The sequence below is a fragment of the Grampus griseus genome (genome assembly GCF_964374135.1).
Source record: "Grampus griseus genome assembly, chromosome: 2".
NCBI lineage: Eukaryota > Metazoa > Chordata > Mammalia > Artiodactyla > Delphinidae > Grampus > Grampus griseus.
In genome coordinates, this window is record NC_139018.1 from 11,761,287 (window position 1) to 11,778,966 (window position 17,680).

The 17,680-nt window shown below is 51.2% G+C and overlaps 1 protein-coding gene across 1 annotated transcript in view; it reads right to left on the bottom strand.

The window, feature by feature from the left end:
• Window positions 1-17,680, bottom strand: part of RIN3 (Ras and Rab interactor 3) — a 117,466-nt gene that overhangs the window by 51,584 nt on the left and 48,202 nt on the right. The window contains exon 3 of the mRNA XM_082648792.1: window positions 11,758-11,875. Coding sequence (XP_082504918.1) covers window positions 11,758-11,875 — 118 coding nt within the window. The remainder of the gene's footprint in view (window positions 1-11,757; window positions 11,876-17,680) is intronic.

Below are 17,680 nucleotides of genomic sequence, written 5' to 3' on the forward strand. Positions count from 1 at the left end.
CGTTGGGGTGGGGTGGGGTCCTTCCTCTGAGGGCAGTAAAATCCTAACATTTTCTTAATGTCATCACCTCTGTATCCCTAGGGTCTAGTGTTCTTAAATTGAGTAAAAGAATTAAGTGAAATGTCTCACGCGATTCTCTAATTATGTAGTGTGTGTGATCCTTGCACCCAAAGGAGATAGAAGTTTCCCTGAGAGCAGAGCCATGTTTTCAAGTTAAGAGCAAGTAGTATGACACAGTGCCAAGAACGTGCTGGGGAGCCAGGCTGCTGGGGTTTAAATCCTGGCCCCGCCACTTACTAGCGTGTGACCATGAGCAAGCCACTTAGCTTCTCTTTTCCTCAGTCTCCTCAACTGTAAAATAGGACAGTACTTGTTCTGGTATCTACTGCTGTGCAATAAACTACTTGCAAAATTTAGTGGCATAAAGCAACCACCATCTTATTGTAGCTCATGATTTCCTGGGTCAGGAATTTGGGCAGGGCTCTGCTGGAAGACTCTTCTGCTGCTCCTAGCACTGACTAGGTCACTTGCTGATACTCAGCGGGGGACTGGTCTGGTCCAGAGGGTCCAGGAAGCCTTTAATCATGCCCGTGCCTTGGCAAGCATAGCTGGAAGGCTAGACTCAGTAGGCCTCCTTGGGCCTCTCTCCCTGTCCATATATCTCTGGGCCTCTCCAGTATGGTGGCCTCAGAGTCATCAGACTTCTTACATGGCAACTCAGGGCTCCCAGAGTCCAAGCAGAAGCTGCCAGTTCTCTAAAAAGCTGCACATGGAACTGGCATAGTGTCACTTTGGCCTTATTCTATTGCCCAAAGCAGTCCCAGCCTGACTCAGATTCAAGGAGAGGAGCCATAGCCCCCCACCTCTTGATGGGAGGAGTGTCGAAAAAAGCACAGCTATTTATAATCTGCCTCATGATAGTGTCTGTATCCTAGAGCTGATATACAGATTAAATGAGTTAATTCATATAAAGGGCTCAGGGAATGGCTGCTCTCAGCATCCCACTTCCTTAGAATCTCTCACTGTACCCAGCAAAGTTCTCAATAAATATTCCATGTCATAACTCAGTAGAGGAAGAGGCACAGGGAGAACATTCTAGGTCAGGCTGCACAGAGGGAGCTTCCTGTACCAAGCTCCCTCAGGGATACAGGAAGTATCCCTGGCTCAGGGGTACAGGAAGGAACATCTCCCTAGGAGTCCTGAATATGGGGCGCCCCTCCCAGAGCAAGACTCTGCACAGGAATGCCGTGAGAACTACAAAGCGCTCGCGAAAGCACTTGGCCTTGTTTCTTCCACTCTTGCCTCAACCCACTCAGCTACCCAAGTGACCCTTTTAAGAGCAGCATTTGGTCTTATCTGAGCTTAGGGCTCAACAGATGCTAGCTATGTATACATGTGAATGAATGGATGCAGTAGTATTCAGCTCACTCTTGCATCTCTGCCAGGTTTTAGATATGTTTGAATATGTTTTCTTGAGACTGGGTTCAAGATGGCAGAGCAGAAAGATGTGCGCTCACTCCTTGCGAGAGCACCAGAATCACAACTAACTACTGAACAACCATTGACAGGAAGACACTGGAGATCACCAAAAAAGATACACCACATCCAAAGACAAAGGAGAAGCTGCAGTGAGATGGGGTGTGTGTGTGCAATCACAATAAAATTAAATCCCATAACCGCTGGGTGGGTGATTCACAAACCGGAGAACAATCATACCACAGACGTCTACCCACTGGAGTGAAGGTTCTGAGCCCCATGTCAGGCTTCCCAACTTGGGGGTCCGGCAACGGGAGGAGGAATTCCTAGAGAATCAGACTTTGAAGGGCAGCAGGATTTGACTGCAGGACTTTGACAAGACTGGGGGAAACAGACACTCCACTCTTGGAGGGCACACACAAAGTCTTGTGTGCACCAGGACCCAGGGGAAGGAGCAGTGACCCCAAAGGAGACTGAACCAGACCTACCTGCTAGTGTTGGAGGGTCTCCTGCAGAGGCAGGGGGTGTCTGTGGCTCACCGTGGGGACAAGGACACTGGCAGCAGCAGTCCTGGGAAGTACTCCTTGGCGTGAGCCCTCCCAGAGTACACCATTAGCCCCAACAAAGCGCCTATAGGTTCCAGTGCTGGGTTGCCTCAGGCCAAACAACCAACAAGGCCCACCCATCAGTGGACAAGACGACTGAAGTTTTACTGAGCTCTGCCCACCAGAGCAACACCCAGCTCTACCCACCACCCAGTCCCTCCCATCAGGAAGCTTGCACCAGCCTTTTAGATAGCCTCATCCACCAGAGGGCAGATAGCAGAAGCAAGAACTACAATCCTGCAGCCTGTGGAACAAAAACCACATTCACAGAAAGATAGACAAGATGAAAAGGCAGAGGGCTATGTACCAGATGAAGGAACAAGATAAAACCCCAGAAAAACAACTGAATGAAGTGGAGATAGGCAACCTTCCAGAAGAAGAATTCAGACTAATGATAGTGAAGATGATCCAGGACCTCAGAAAAACAATGGAGGCAAGATGGAGAAGATGCAAGAAATGTTTAACAAAGACCTAGAAGAATTAAAGAACAAACAAACAGAGATGAACAATACAATAACTGAAATGAGAAATATACTAGAAGGAATCAATAGCAGAATAACTGAGGCAGAAGAACGGATAAGTGACGTGGAAGACAGAATGGTGGAAATCACTGCTGCGGAACAAAATAAAGAAAAAAGAATGAAAAGAAATGAGGACAGACTAAGAGACCTCTGGGACAACATTAAATGCACCAACATTCGCATTATAGGGGTCCCAGAAGGAGAAGAGAGAGAGAAAGGACCCGAGAAAATATTTGAAGAGATTATAGTCGAAAACTTCCCTGCCACCCAAGCCGGGAAGTGCAGAGGGTCCCAGGCAGGAGAAACCCAAGGAGGAACATTCCAAGACACATAGTAATCAAATTGACAGATATGTTTTCTTGTCTATTCCTCATAACAATTTCCTTGGAGGCATCTTTTTTTTTTTTTTTTTTTTTTTTTTTTTTGTGGTATGCGGGCCTCTCACTGCTATGGCCTCTCCTGTTGCGGAGCACAAGCTCCGGATGTGCAGGCTCAGCGGCCATGGCTCAAGGGCCCAGCCGCTCCGCGGCACGTGGGATCTTCCCAGACCGGGGCACAAACCCACGTCCCCTGCATTGGCAGGCGGACTCTCAACCACTGAGCCACCAGGGAAGCCCCTTGGAGGCATTTTTAACCCTATTTGTGGTTGATGAAAGTGAGGCCCAGGAGTCAAACACCTTGCTTGAGTTCCCAGAGCTAGTTAAGCAGAAGAACTAAATGCAAATCCAGGTTTTCTGACCCCAAGACCTATGCCAAGGGTGAAGGTGGGCAGTCAGAGAAGGGAAAGAGGCAATTAACTTTTCATGAGCACCTACTGTATGCAGTTCCAGTTAGTCATCGCTACAGTTATGAAGCCATTTCACGGATGAGAAAACCAAGGCTTAGTGAGGTAGAGGATTGAGCAATGTTGCCAAGACCTCACAGCTGATGAAAGCAAAGGGGTGGGTTTCAATTTGGGTCCATTGGGTTCAAAGCCCACTCTCTCAGTCTTTCCAGACCAGGCCGTCTCTCTGCACAAGTGTGAGGTGTGATTAACCAGCTGAGCGGTGGCCCTGCCCTCTGCTAGGCTATGGGGACCACGGATATTGTATCGGACACAAGCTCTACCCTCTCAGCCAGCTAGGGAAGTAAGACATGAAAATATGAAATGGACAACAAAGAATAATGAGAAGAACTGACAGGCCCGGAGGAGTGGGCTTCGAGCCCCTGAGAACAGCACAGAGGTGGGGTGACACGGCGAGTGCAGAGGAGGAGAAGAGAAAGGGGGCAGGTGGTGCCAGATGGGGATGCAGGCATTGCTCCTCTTCTGGGAAGGGGGGCCTCCACGTGGAGATAACCTAGGAGAGACTGCCCCAAACAGGCGAGATCAGGCAAGAGACGCATCATGAGGGCTTCCCTGGTGGCACAGTGGTTGAGAGTCCGCCTGCCGATGCAGGGGACACAGGTTCGTGCCCCGGTTCGGGAAGATCCCACATGCCGCGGAGCGGCTGGGCCCGTGAGCCATGGCCGCTGAGCCTGCACGTCCGGAGCCTGTGCTCCGCAACGGGAGAGGCCACAGCAGTGAGAGGCCCGCGTACCGCAAAAAAAAAAAAAAAAAAAAAAAAAGAGATGCATCATGAAACTTCACCGTCAACCTAAGTAGTCTCCTCGGAAAGTCAGCCAGCCTGGGTGGGTGGTGGGCGTGGGAGGATGCTGGAGGCCAGATGCGCCTTAACTAGAACAGGTGCCCCCTGCTCTGCTATTTCAGGGCAGCCAGGACAAACTAACTCCCACTCTTTGCTGGCTGAGGCCTGGTGCTCCACCCCTGTAACATCAGTACAATAACTTTATTTCAACTGCGATGCGCACCCTCATGGCCGGGAGCAGTACTTTACGGGGGTGTTAGTCTTTCACACATCAGTATAAATCTGTTTTTGGCTAGAGAACTTCCAGAAAGCAGCTATTCATGGAGGGTGGCAGAAGGAGGCAGAAACAGCTGGAAAGGAAGGTGGGAGCTCCAGACACAAATATGAATAATCCACACGCAGAGCTTTCCTGTGACAGGAAGCCCAGGGGGTGCCTGACCCCTCTGTAGTCACCCTTAGAAGAGGGGTAGCTGTGCAGAGGCCCCCAGCTCTCTGCAACAGTTGAGTTGGACTGTTTTCCCTTAGACACGTTTTCTGAAGCTGCAAAGGCCCTGAAGGCGGCAGTCACTGTACACACAGGCTGAGGCCACTCACTAGGGCCTGGTGCTGGGATGAGACATCCCCTCCCCCCTCAACCCATTTCCCTCTTCTCTTGCTCCAAGGCCATGTGTCCTAGATCCTCCTCCCAGCTCTGTCAAAACCTCCCCGCCGTGTTCCATTGTCTCAGAGCAGGACAAACTCCTGGTACTCTCAAAGCGCGCACTTACGTTCTAGCACTTAGGACTGTCTGGCTTGCATTTCTGGTTAAATGCGTGTGTGTCTGTCTCACCACTGGGCCAATGTCAGGGGCCATGTCTTACAGAGCCTTCGTAAGTGTCATTCAGCACGCAGTTCATTGGATATAAAGTCTTTGAAATGTTTAATAACACAGAGAAAGCTCATAATAAAATGTTTTAGTGAAAAAGAAAGGCTAAAAAATATATGCACCACTATGATTCAAAATCTATTTTCAAAAAAACAGAAACAAATTCACCAAAGTTTTACAATCAGGTTCTTGGAGTTAAACTAGCTGGTGATGTAAGTTTTTCCTGGACCAACCCCAATTTTGGAGGCTGAAAAGGGAATTACTGAAAACAGAAAGATACAAACTGCGGTTAGTTTTTTTTTTTTTTTTTAACCAAAACCTCCATGGGTAATGACCAATGTGAGATAAGCAGAATGAATTAACTTCTCAGAGGAGTCCTGCAGAAGCAAGGTGCTGAAGGAAGTGATGGTTTTGAGGTCTGAGCTGCCTGTTACTCAACAGCTAATTATAACTGCTAGTATTTATTGAGTGCTTACTACACTCAGACACTGTGATAGCTTTTCCGCATAAACGTCTTCATTTTGTCCAGGAGACAACACTAGGATGTTAGAGCTACTTCCATCCTGACAGCAATCCCAATGTCTGTTTTTTCCACACCACCAAGCAATTCTCCAACACCAGCTGGGTGTCCTACAATTTAACTCAATTCTGACCCCATGTACCTGGAGACAGTGTCAGATCCCACGGGTTAAGGGCTCAGTCCCACAAGACTCCCCCCCTCCGGCTCCGCCCCCCACTTCTGACACTAATCACAAGTCCAGGTTGTCACCTGTGCTCGTGACCAATCGGCTACAGACTGGAGGTTCCAACCACTTGGGTTCAATTAATTTGCTACAGTGAGTCACAGAACTCAGGAAACCCATTTACTCACAAGATCAGTGGTTTATATAAAAGGTTATAACTCAGGAACAGCCAGATGGAAAGGATGCATAGGACAAGGTATGCAGGAAGGGGTGCAGAGCTTCCGTGCTCTCTGAGCGCATCAGTCTCCCCAGTCTCCGTGTGTTCACCGACAGGAAGCTCTCTGAATCCAGTCCTTTTGGGTTTTTTACAGAGGCTCCATTACACAGACATGACTGATCAATTCATTGGCCATCAGTGATTGACTCAACCTCTAGCCCCTCTCCCCTTCCCAGAGGTTGGGGGTGGAACCGAAAGTTCCAAAGCTCCAATCGTAGGGTTGGTCTCCCTGGCAACCAGCCCCCATCCTTAGGCACTTTCCAAAAGTCACCACATGGACATGAACTCAGGTGTGGTTGAAAGGGCTTGTTTTGAATCTCAAGACACAGTTATGGCTCTTGTCACTTAGGAAATTTCAAAGATCTTAGGAGCTCTGTGCCAGGGAATGAAGACCATGGATATATTTCTTATTCTAAGTCACAATAGCACGATGCTGAGTGCTTCCTCTGTGCCAGGCAACACTGTCCCACGTCCCTACCCGAGTTCACTCATCAATCCTCCAAAAGCTGTGCTGCAGATCTTCCCATTTTGCAAATGAGGAAACCGAAGCACAGAGACGTTAAGTAACCTGCCTGATATTGGAAGGCGACAGGGACAGAATAAAAACCTAGAACTGTCAGCCTTTCCAAAGCTCAGGCTCTCAAAAGAGGTTTGCACTGACAAGAGCACAAGACTCACTCACGAGGCAATACTTGCTCCCTGATAAAATATCAAGAACTTGCCTTCTCCACACCAACCTGACTTTAATAATAATCATTCCTTACCTTTTTATGGACTTCATACATTTTGGTCCAAATACAGGTTCAATCTCATTCTAGGATAATGGGTCAGTTGGTGAAAGGGTCAAACCCAAGAGCACAGAAAGCAAATCTCCCGTGTGGACCTCAAAGGCAATTTGGGTGACACTCTGCCCTCCTGTACATACAGATCTCTACTGCCCAGGAGGACTCATCTAGAATTTCTCCCCTCCTTCGTTTAAAAGGTCCCCCCAGTCCAGCGGTGATAATCATCGACACCAATCAACACAACATTCACCGCATGTGCCCATGAGGTGGGCTCCATTCCCAAGTGCAAGTGTATCTATCCAATTCAACTACTTGGCCTAAAACCTCAGCCCTAAGACTGGGAGATTTGCTCAAGGCAAGAAGAAATCCTAACTGAGTTCGACAGGCCAGCCTTTCTAAAACCAGGGGTCAGTCCAGCATAGGGAACAGGCAGGGAGTGAAGTGGGGTTGCCCCCCGAAACTCGGCCAAGTGGCTCAGGCCAAGTACCAGGCAGTCACTTCCTGTAGGGGCCAGACCACACCATCCGCCGCTGTCTCACAGCTCCTCTTCTACAGGTGGGGCCAACTGGTTTTCTGTTATTTGGCGGCCAGCAGGAAAATGCCATCCCATGAATGTGTCATTGCCACCATCTTCAAGGGTGCAGATTAATGAAAAAGTAGCTAGTGTGCCCCAGCCAGGTGGCTAATTTCAGCTATAAAGGGGCAGGGCTGAGCCTGGAGGCGGGACTAGCCTCCATCTACCCCGTGTCCTGCTCCTTCATCTCCTATATCCCCTGAGCCAGTCTCTTCTGCTGGTTCTCTGCCCCCACCCGCCAGACACACATCTGGCCTCTGAGGGTCCCTGATGAAGCTAAGTGGTGACCCAGACGGCGCAAAGCCTTCTTGTCACCTTGGTGCAGCACAGAAGGGGATCGGGGATGCAGTAGATGGTAACAGTTGTTCAAAATAGTCGCTACCCCTCCCTGCTAGTCACATGCTGGCGGGAGGATCATACTTTCCATCCCATGGAGTCTGACCTGGCCATCTGACCTGCTTGGCCAATGAAATGTGATGGGAAGTGACACCTGCCACCTCTGAGTAAACCCTTTCGGCTGCCCTCCTGGCATTCTGCCATTTCTCTCCCTTCCCTCTGCCCCCAGCTGGGTGCTGCTCTTTCAGCCCGGATTGCAGAGTGAAATGTTTTTGTGAAGAGCTTCAGCTGACAGGTGACGTGAGTGGGGAATACACTCACATTACTGTGTGTGCAGTGCTGTGTGTGTGCAGCCCACTGCAGTGCAGGGCTGTTTGTCACCACACCATAACCAGCCTGAGCTGACTGGTTCAGAGTTTTGCCAAGAAACGCTTCCCAAGGAACTAGAGGATGACCCAAGCACACAGAAGCCCAGAGGTGGTCCACGTGGGTCTTTCCCTTTCAGAGCAAACGGAGTGGGGTCACAGATGAGGCTGACCAGCCACTTCGGGGGATCCCCTTGTCTCCTTCCTTCGCCTCAGCTCTGTGTGGGGAACCCCAGCAAAAGGTCCCGGTTCCAGGCTCTGGGCCTTTCCCTTGCCCACTTCCTCCTCAGGCCATCCCCCCGCCGCAGCCACCATGGCCACGGGAGCACTGAGGAAGTTGGTGGCTCCTTCCTCCCATGAGGGACTAGAAGGCAGGCCCCACACGCTGGGCTGTGATTTACCCAGAGCCTTGGAACCCTGTGTGTCGGCTTATTCCACTCCTCCTTTTGCTTTAATCCTGCAGGAGGCTCAATTATAACAGCAAGAACAACAACACAATTATGACCCTCTGTGGTGCTCTGGGTACCACCCACCCTAAGCACTTCAGACACACTAACTCCTCCTTCCAGCACCCTGGGAGGCAGGCACCGTTATCACCCCCATCTTAGAAGCCTGGAGAGGTTAAGCAAGGTGCCCAAGGTCACACAGGTGGTAAAAGGCAGAGCTCGGATCCGACACAGGCTGTGTGGCTTCCATGGTCCATGCCCAAACACCACGTTCAGGAGGCAGGTACTGAACAGAAAGGTAGGACAAAGGTTGAAGCAGCGAAGCAACATGGCAAAGAAACACACGACCTGCTGATTTCTTGCTGTTGTCTGGTTTCTCTGGGGGAAGATCTCAGGGGTCTGAGGTTTGGGGAGCAGTGGAGTAAAATTAAAAAAGCGAAATGAAACACATGCAAACTTATGGCATCTGTGTAGTTACAGTGAATGGACATGAATCGTGATTTGGAACAGTTATGTTTCACAAAGGATGTTTGGTTTGCTCTTTTTAGCTAAGCTGAGCGTAAATTTTTAAAGGTTTAAAAATGAAAAATGGAAAATGGGAGGAAGACAGGAAACCAGGGAAGGAAGCTTCCTCCATCCCGAACACCTTGGTTTATTCCTTGGGCTCCTAATCAGAAATGAGACACATAGCCAGACATGACATCCTGGTTGCATGGGGTAGAGAGAGCTTGTGCAGGCTTCCTGACCAAGTTCCAAAAGCCTGGGGCAGCCAGGTTGTCGCTGGGTTGGGCAGACCTAGAAGAGATTACCCTGGAGATGGGGCAGGGACGTGGAGAAAGAAGCACAGGGACAAAGGAGGGAAGCAGAACTTCCAGACGTTCCGTCAGTCCAGCCCAACTCCCTTTTCCTCCAAGAAGCCGCCCTGGTCAGCCTTCCCTTGAAGCGACGCTCCCTCCTTCCATTTCTAGAGCACATGCTGACGTGAAACAGGCTCAGCACAATGCAACTACCTGCTTTCAGCTACGTTCCTAATGTTAGTGTTGAAATTCAAGAGCACAACTGGCTCCTGGACTTCTAAAGGATTGTAGATACCTGGTGTCTGGGCAGCGAAGTCCCCGACAGCCTGGCTACTCTCAATAAGCAGCAGGACTGCACAAGACCATAAGCAGACAGGCTGATGGCTGTCTCTTCTCCCAGGAGATCAAAAGCACACCCGGGGTCTGTGCCGCCCCAGGTGCCCCAAACAACCTCACCCCTTCTGCAGTCATCAGAGAACGCTATATGCTTGGTCTGGGGAAACTGTAACACTCTCCTTCCTCTCTGAGATCCCTACATTGTCTTCCCCGCTGGATGCTGTAAGGCAGGAGTCATTAAGGGTTGCTGTATAAATTAACAACCCCACACACTCCTTACCCCTTACCCAGAGAGCAGACTCCAAGCAGTTCACCAAGATTCAGGCCCTCTGCGCCTCCCTGGACAGGTGTCTGGACCACATTTCCCAGTCTCCCTTGCAGTTGGGTGTGGCCATGTGAGCAAGTTCTAGCCAATGGAATGTGAGCACAAGTGACACACCTACTTTCAGGCATTGAGGTAAGACCTGCCCACAAGCCTCCTCTTTCGCCTTCCAGCCTATGGCATGGAGTCAACCACAAGAAACTGGGGGCTGCGTGCTCCAGATGGGGTCCCTGAATGAGCCTTCCACACTGACCAGGAACCTTGCACATGACTGGGAAACTAGCCCCTTCTGGGTTTAACCCATTACATTTTTTGTTGTTATTGCAACAGCTGGCTAATCTTCCCACTTATGTGTTCTCCATAGCATGACTCTCCACGTTTGTTTAGGGGCAGGGACTGTGTTTTGTTCCCTGCTGTGTCCCCAATGGTAGAACAGCTCCTGAGACACAGAGCAGACACTTAATAATCAACTGTTGAATACACAAATGAGTGAACTGTTTCACCCATTCAGTGTATGGCAAGAACGGGAAACTGCCCCTGCTTTTGCTTTCTCCTCTACCTCTGGAGCTAGAAAAGCAGCATTTAATTGAACTAATATCCTCACGCTTCCGGAGCCAGCCTGTATTCCTTCCTCTTTGACACCCTCCCGGAATCCTTCCCACCGTGGTCTGCATCCTCTGTGCCCCTCGGCCAGAGGTCCCTGTGCAGTTACATCTGTCACACTGCACAGCAAGTGTTGAGATCTGTGTCTCTCCCACCCACCTTGCCCCCCACCCTCCAACTACACTGGGAGAGCCTTGAAGCCAGAGCTCTGTCTTTTTCATCTTTGCATCTTCCCAGTGTCGGGCACAAGTGTCTCTTGAGAAACAAGCACCCTAAAATATTTTTAAAATATTTATTATATTTATATAACATTTAATTATGCAAATATATGATTAAAGTATATATTTCTATCATACACTTATAATACTTATAAAATACTTAAATATTTTACCTTCTTTAAATGTTGTCGCTCTGCTGCTAACCAAGAGTAAAAAGCTTCTGGCATCCCTGGATCGATCTGTAAGAGGATCTAAGCCGGTGCTTGGAACAGCCTACAGATTCTTTCAACAAGCTTTTTGGATCTTAATACCTGGCTTGGCCCACGAGAGGAGGGGCTTCGGAAGCCCAAACCCTTTCAATTGCGTACAAACCCACCCTTGTTTGGGGGTCCCCAAACATTTTTCCACGGAGGCTCAAGCCTGCTCCTGGCAGCCCTGGGCGCACACAGGATTTTTGTCTTTCAAAGTGCTTGCCCATTTGACCCTCACAAAGGCCCTGTGATACAGACGGGAAGTGACTATTATATCCATTTGACAGATGAGCAAACCGAGGCTCCGAGAGGTTCAGTGACTTGTCCAAGATCATGGTTTGAGTGTGTGCTGAGCTGTCACTAGGACCCAGGGGCCCAGACATGTCCTCTCTTTTCCTTCCCTTTCTCTACCATGACCTAACAAGAGGAGACTTCATAGAGGCCTTGAGGAAGCACAGCCATCAACCTGTGACATGGGTGAGTGGAAACTCGCATTGACTTTGAGTGATAAACCGAGTTCAGAACAAACCGGGCCAAACAACTTCAGCGGATGAAACCTTCCCCCTTCTTCTAATTTTAGACCCTCTGGCCTGGGAGGAGGGTCTGTGGTTACAGGGCGTAGCATCTGCCGCTGCTGTGTGGCTCCAGGCAGAACGGGGACATGGTACTCACTCGATTTTTCTTCTTTAATGGTGTATTCCAGCACCGCGGATGAGCTCTCGTTTGGGGAAGGGAAGTGCACACAGAGCACCGGGTGCTTCAAGCTGCTGTCCCGGCGGACCAGGAACGTCTGCAGTGGAGGAAGGGGGAACTCCATGAGTCAAAGATTTGGGGGGCAGGTTATTTAGAAGGACAAGAGTGAGATGGAAGTCATCTGGAATGTTCCAGAAACAAAAAGGCAAGGTGGGGGAGTCTAGCATCTCGAGGTAGAACTAGGGGCTCTGCCCCAAGAGCCATGTGTCACGTGGTCCATGTGCCCTGGCTCCTTGAGTCTCAACTTCTCATTTGTCCATCGAGGGGGGTCAACTAAATCAGTGCAGATTCCTGAGTCCGTCCCTTGAGATGCTGGTTAGTTGGGGGAGGGGAGCGGGTCTGGAATCAGCTTAATCTGGTACAGGCAGTGATCCAGGGTCACGCTTAGAAAAGCTCAAATGGACGGGCTGAATTTCAACTCACACCCCAGCATGTATGCCCTGGGGGAGGCTGCTGGAAACAATCATAAATATTAGTCAATTCACACTATTTTTCCCCCATGGAAACAAAAATAACTAATAACTAATATACACAGCTTTCTCTGTGACAGGAACTGTTATGAATACCTTGCATATATTCACTTGCTTGATTCTCTCAATAACCCTGTGACGTGAGTTTTGCTGTTATCCCCACTTCACAGATGAAGAAACTGAGGCGCTCTCTGACTTTAACAGGACCTGGCTCTTCGGGCTGGTGTGAAGATCAACTGAGGAAATACCCATATGGGCTTGGCCCCTAGGACATACCCTGGAGGCTTTGCCTGGCCAAGGCCTCACAGCTGAAAGGGGCAGAGCTGGGATTCAGCCCTGGACGCTGGTGTCCATGCTCCAGACCCCACGCTATGCAGCCCCTCTCTGTTCTATACATCCTGCCCAGGGAGGGACTTGCCCTTTCTTCTCCTGTGGGTTTACTCTAGTCGAAAACGATGCTTCTGGGACTTCCCTGGTGGTGCAGTGGTTAAGAATCCGCCTGCCAATGCAGGGGACACAGGTTCGAGCCCTGGTCCAGGAAGATCCCACATGCCGCAGAGCAACTAAGCCCGTGTGCCACAACTACTGAGCCTGCGCTCTAGGGCCCAAGAGCCACAACTACTGCGCCCTCGTGCCACGACTACTGAAACCCACGCGCCTAGAGCCTGTGTTCCGCAACGAGAAGCCACTGCAAGGAGAAGCCCGCGCACTGCCACAAAGAGTAGCCCCCGCTCACCGCAACTAGAGAAATCCCACATGCAACAACGAAGACCCAACACAGCCAAAAATAAATAAATTAAAAACAAAAACAAAACGATGCTTCTGAGCCCCAGGGACCTGTCTGTGCTCTAGTAACCCAGCACTACCGAAGTCTAAACCAGAGCCAGGGCGTTTACAGACGCCTCACTCTCACTTCTCCTGTTCTGAACGACGGTTCTGCTCAGTTAAGGGGACTGTGACTCTGAAGTTTTCCACTCTTACACCCACAGCAGCCCTGGGGCAGTGCCCTCCCCGTGGCCATCAGGGGGAGGGGACCCCTGATTCCTTTCATAGACCGTGTGGTTTTAAAATGTTCTTTTTAGTCTCCACTGGCCCCACCCAGGCTCGTCCCTTCTTCCAGGTGATGACAGACACCTTCTGGGATCTCCCCAACCTCCTGGGGCACAGCTCCCCCTGGGGAAGAGGAAGAGGGTTGGTCCTCCCCCCAGGAAGGGTCACTCCTTCCTTTCCTGAGAAAGGACTTGGTCATGGCGTCCCCCCTCCCCTCCACCCTCGTCCCCACGAGGGGTCTAAGCCGTTCCCACTCAGGCCCCAAGAGCCCGGTCTAGAGTTTGGGAAGTCTGGCCAAAGATGCTGAGAGAAGACTGGGGAGCAGGGCCACTGGGGCCTCCAGAGGATGTGACAGGCTCTGGAGAAGCACAGAGATGGTGCTTCTCCCCTTCCCCCGCCAAGGCGCACTGTCCCGCCACCCCTTGGGTGATGCCTCAAATTACCCGCCATTGTTATTGATTACTATTATTATTATGATATTGCTATATAGTATTATAATTGTTAATACAATGTCATTATAATTGTCAATAAAACATTATAATAATATCGTTATTATTGACTAGTAGCAGCTAACACATATCGCTTCCCTCCTCTATCCAAGCCTTAACCCCAGTTCATCAGATTCCATGATCTTACTTAATTCTCATATGAGAGGGTGATGCTATTATTATCCCCATCTTACAGATGAGGAAACTGAGGTACAGAGAGGCAGGTAATGTCCAGGATGACAGAGCTGGGATCTGAGCTCAGGCCCTTCGGATCTAGATCCTGAGCCCTCGGCTGCCCTGCGCCTGGCCCCCAGAGGGCAGTCTCTTGGCTTACGTGTCTGCTCTCCGTGAGAGTGCCTCTTGGGAGCAGGGACACAATGCACCCATCAGTCATTGAACCGCGGTCAGAAATGAGTTTGCCGGCCCCTCTCCTCGTGCAGGGCAGGGTGGAGAGAGCCTGAGAACCCAGCGGATAGAGGAAGGCGGGAGAGAGGCTTCTGGGGCAGAAATGCGAGCTGGGCGGGGGTGCTGGTGCCCCACCTGGAAGGACGGCCCTCCTAGGGGACCCAGCGGGAGGCCAGCTCTCCTCTAGACGCTTCTCTGCAGTCCCAGCACAGCCTCGCCTGCTGTGAGCTGATGCGTCCACCTGGACCTGGACTGCCCCCAGGAACGCGTCTTTCCAAGAAAAGGGGTCACTTTGGTTTCTCTTCAGAGATCCAAGGCCGAGCTGCCGCCTACCCATCAGGTCCATGGGACCCAGCATGTGTGAGGGAGTGTGTGTGTGTGTGTGTGTGTGTGTGTGTGTGAGAGAGAGAGAGAGAGAGAGAGAGAATGAGTGTGTGTGTGTGTGTGTGTGAGAGACAGTAAGCCTATGGGTGCTATAAAAAATACAGCTGGCCTTTGTCTCTGGCTCCTGGGACAGAGTTTCTAAAACCCTTGGATTTTCCTGAGTGATGGGGGTCTTTAGTAATTCATAAAGAGCCCCTTTGGGCCATACCTGAGTTTATGCTAACAGTCGGCTCAAGTGGGACCTTAAAGGAGGGGCTGCCCCCGAAAGCCAGTCGCATAATTCTAGAGGGTTGGAACCCGAAGCCCCACCCTGACCTCTGGAAAGGGGAGAGGGACTGCAGACTGAGTTCAAGCACCGGGCAATGAGTTAATCTCCTGGCTGGTGAACACACTGACACGTGGGGAGGGTGCGTGCCCGGTTTCCATCGGGAGAGGGTATTGGGGCTCCGTGTCCCCCTCCCCAGCCCAGACCTCACCCCCGTGTCTCACATTCACCTGATCTTGAGTTGTATCCTTTATATTCAAACTGTCACCATAAGCATAGTGCTTTCAGTGAGTTTTCTGGGTCTTCCTAGCAGATTATCAAACCTAAAGAGGGGTCACGTTTGTGACCAAGTCAGACAGAAGAGTAGGGAGCCTAGGGACCCCACGAGTGTCTGGCATCTGCAGCGAGAGCAGTCTTTTGGGGACCTTCCCTTTAACTTATGGGGTCTGTGTTCGCTTCGGGTAGTCATGTCAGAATTGAACTGAATTGTAGGACATCCAACTGGTATCAGAGAACTGTCGCCCAGAGCATAGTGAGTGTGTGCAAGTGTGTGAATGTGTGTGAGTGAACATATGTGGGAGTGAGTGTGGAATAAGGGAACTCTCGGCTGCTGCCGGGGTCCCCCCTGCTGGAACTCTGGGGAGCCGGGCACAGGGAGCGAGGCCCGAGCGGGAGCCGGTGGTGTCCCTGGGAAGGCAGACAGCAACGTTGGATCCTTGACCCTGACCGGGAAGGAGCTGAGGCTGGCGCTCCCCTCAACTGAAAACAAACTGGGGGTTTCTATCCTTGTAGGGCACATGTGTGAGGGACACAAGCCAGGTCACTGGTTCAGAAGCACATGCACGTAGCAGAGTGGCCCCTCGCCACCCTGAGCGTCAGGAATGGCACAGGAAGGAAAGCAGTGTTTTTCAAACTGTGGGTCATGACCCATTAAGGCAGATGCCACCAACCATTTCTCTTTCCAAAAGAAAATACAAGAGAATAAAACAAGACAGTAAGGATACCTATCCTAAGGATGGACTTTTTGTCAGAGAGATCGAGTGAGAGACGAGTGGACGGCCGGGGCCGCAGGACGACATAGACTGCCTACTCCACTGATGGTCAACTTCTTCCTGGACTACCTGACCCCCACTGATCTCTCTCTAGGGTGACTGCAATGACAAATCATGGTCGCCAGCCTCAACTGGGACCTCCAGCAATGCCGCCTTGCGGTCTAATTGGCTCTTTCACACCCAGCACGCAACTATTTCTGGACTTAGTCACTCCGCTGAGACATGGACCCCGTTCTCCACCCTCCCGTTCCACAGACAGAAAGAAAGGAGATGAGAGCTCTCGGACAGGAACTCCTCCAGCTGCGGGGAGAGTCACAGTCTCTCACAATCTGCCTTTCTTCTTGGGCTCCCAGAGGGCCCAGAGCAGCCAGCCGTGAGCTCTGTGGCCCTGGGTAATTCTGTGGCTTCTCCGAGCCTCAGTGTTCTGAGCTGTAAGTGGGGATAACACCCACGACCACCCAGCAGAAACAAGAAATGAAACCAAAGCCCCACGCCTCCGTGTTGGAAGGGTAAATGAGACGCTGCATAGGAAAGCACCCAGTGGGATACACGTGTCTCCACCGATGCTCACTGAGGATTAATTCTCCATCTGCTTCCGCCCTCCTTCCCCATGGCTGGTTGATACTCCTCAGTCTCCCAGTCTCGGGCTCCGTCTAGAACTGGGGATCGGTCTACCACATGTGTTTGCTGTGAAAAAAACCCAGAAGGGACTTCCTTGAGGGTGTGGCGCAGCGGAGGGTAAGGAGCCAGCAGCTGAAAAGAGCGGCTGACGTCTGCGCTCCGGGCCGAGTACCTCACGCTCGGCATCACCAGCTCTCCCCACGGCCCCAGGAAGCAGGCACTACTACCATTCCTTCCGATGGATGAAGACTCAGGGCACAGGGAGGTTAAATAAACCCAAGGCCACGCAAACAGGAAGTGCAGAAGATGCAGACCCAGGTGTCGCCAAGAACATCTCCCTTATCTCTTGCCATCAAGTCTGTGTTATCTACTCACTACAGGCCAGGGGTGCAGACGGGGGTGGAAAGTCCCCAGGCTGGGCTCAGGTTCCCAGTTCTGAGCGTCCAACACCCACCCTTTCAGCATGGCCACAGAGCCTCCTGTAGCACTTCCTTCTGCCGTGGCCAAGTCCTGGGGCTCTTATCTGAAAAGCCAAGATAAGGTTCTGGGTTGGGGGTTTGGGGGGAGGAGCAGGGACAGAGGCTAGAGGAGTCCTCTGACCTCTCCCGCCCAGATGGCAGTCGGGGAGGGGGCACTGACAGGTGCCTGCTATGGGCAGAACCCCAGTCAGTGGTCTGCCTTGGCCACTGTCCTTCGGAATAAGATGGTCTGTTCCACGTTCCCCTTTAGGGAGGTTTAGCACCTCAGCTAGTCACAGGGTCCCTTCTAGGAAGTAGCCACAGACAGCACCTCAAAAACAGTGTCGCCGTGCGGCTCACTGCGAGAACGTATGCAGACCGGTAACTCCTACAAAGCGTTCTAGATTAAGGTGCATCTCCCATGCTTAAACCCAGCAGAGTTCAGCAAAGCCAGTGCCAGGAGAAGGGCATCTGAGTGAACTGCCTGTGTCCCTATCACACCCCTCCCCCACCAGGTGTCCATTGCTTATCCTCTAAGGAGATGTTGCCCGTGATGGTTGTTGCAGGTGAGCACCCAGGGGGCTCACGGGCTGGGTGTGCCTCCCAGAGCTCCTTCTCCAGCACCCTTGAGGGGGTCCATGTGCAAATT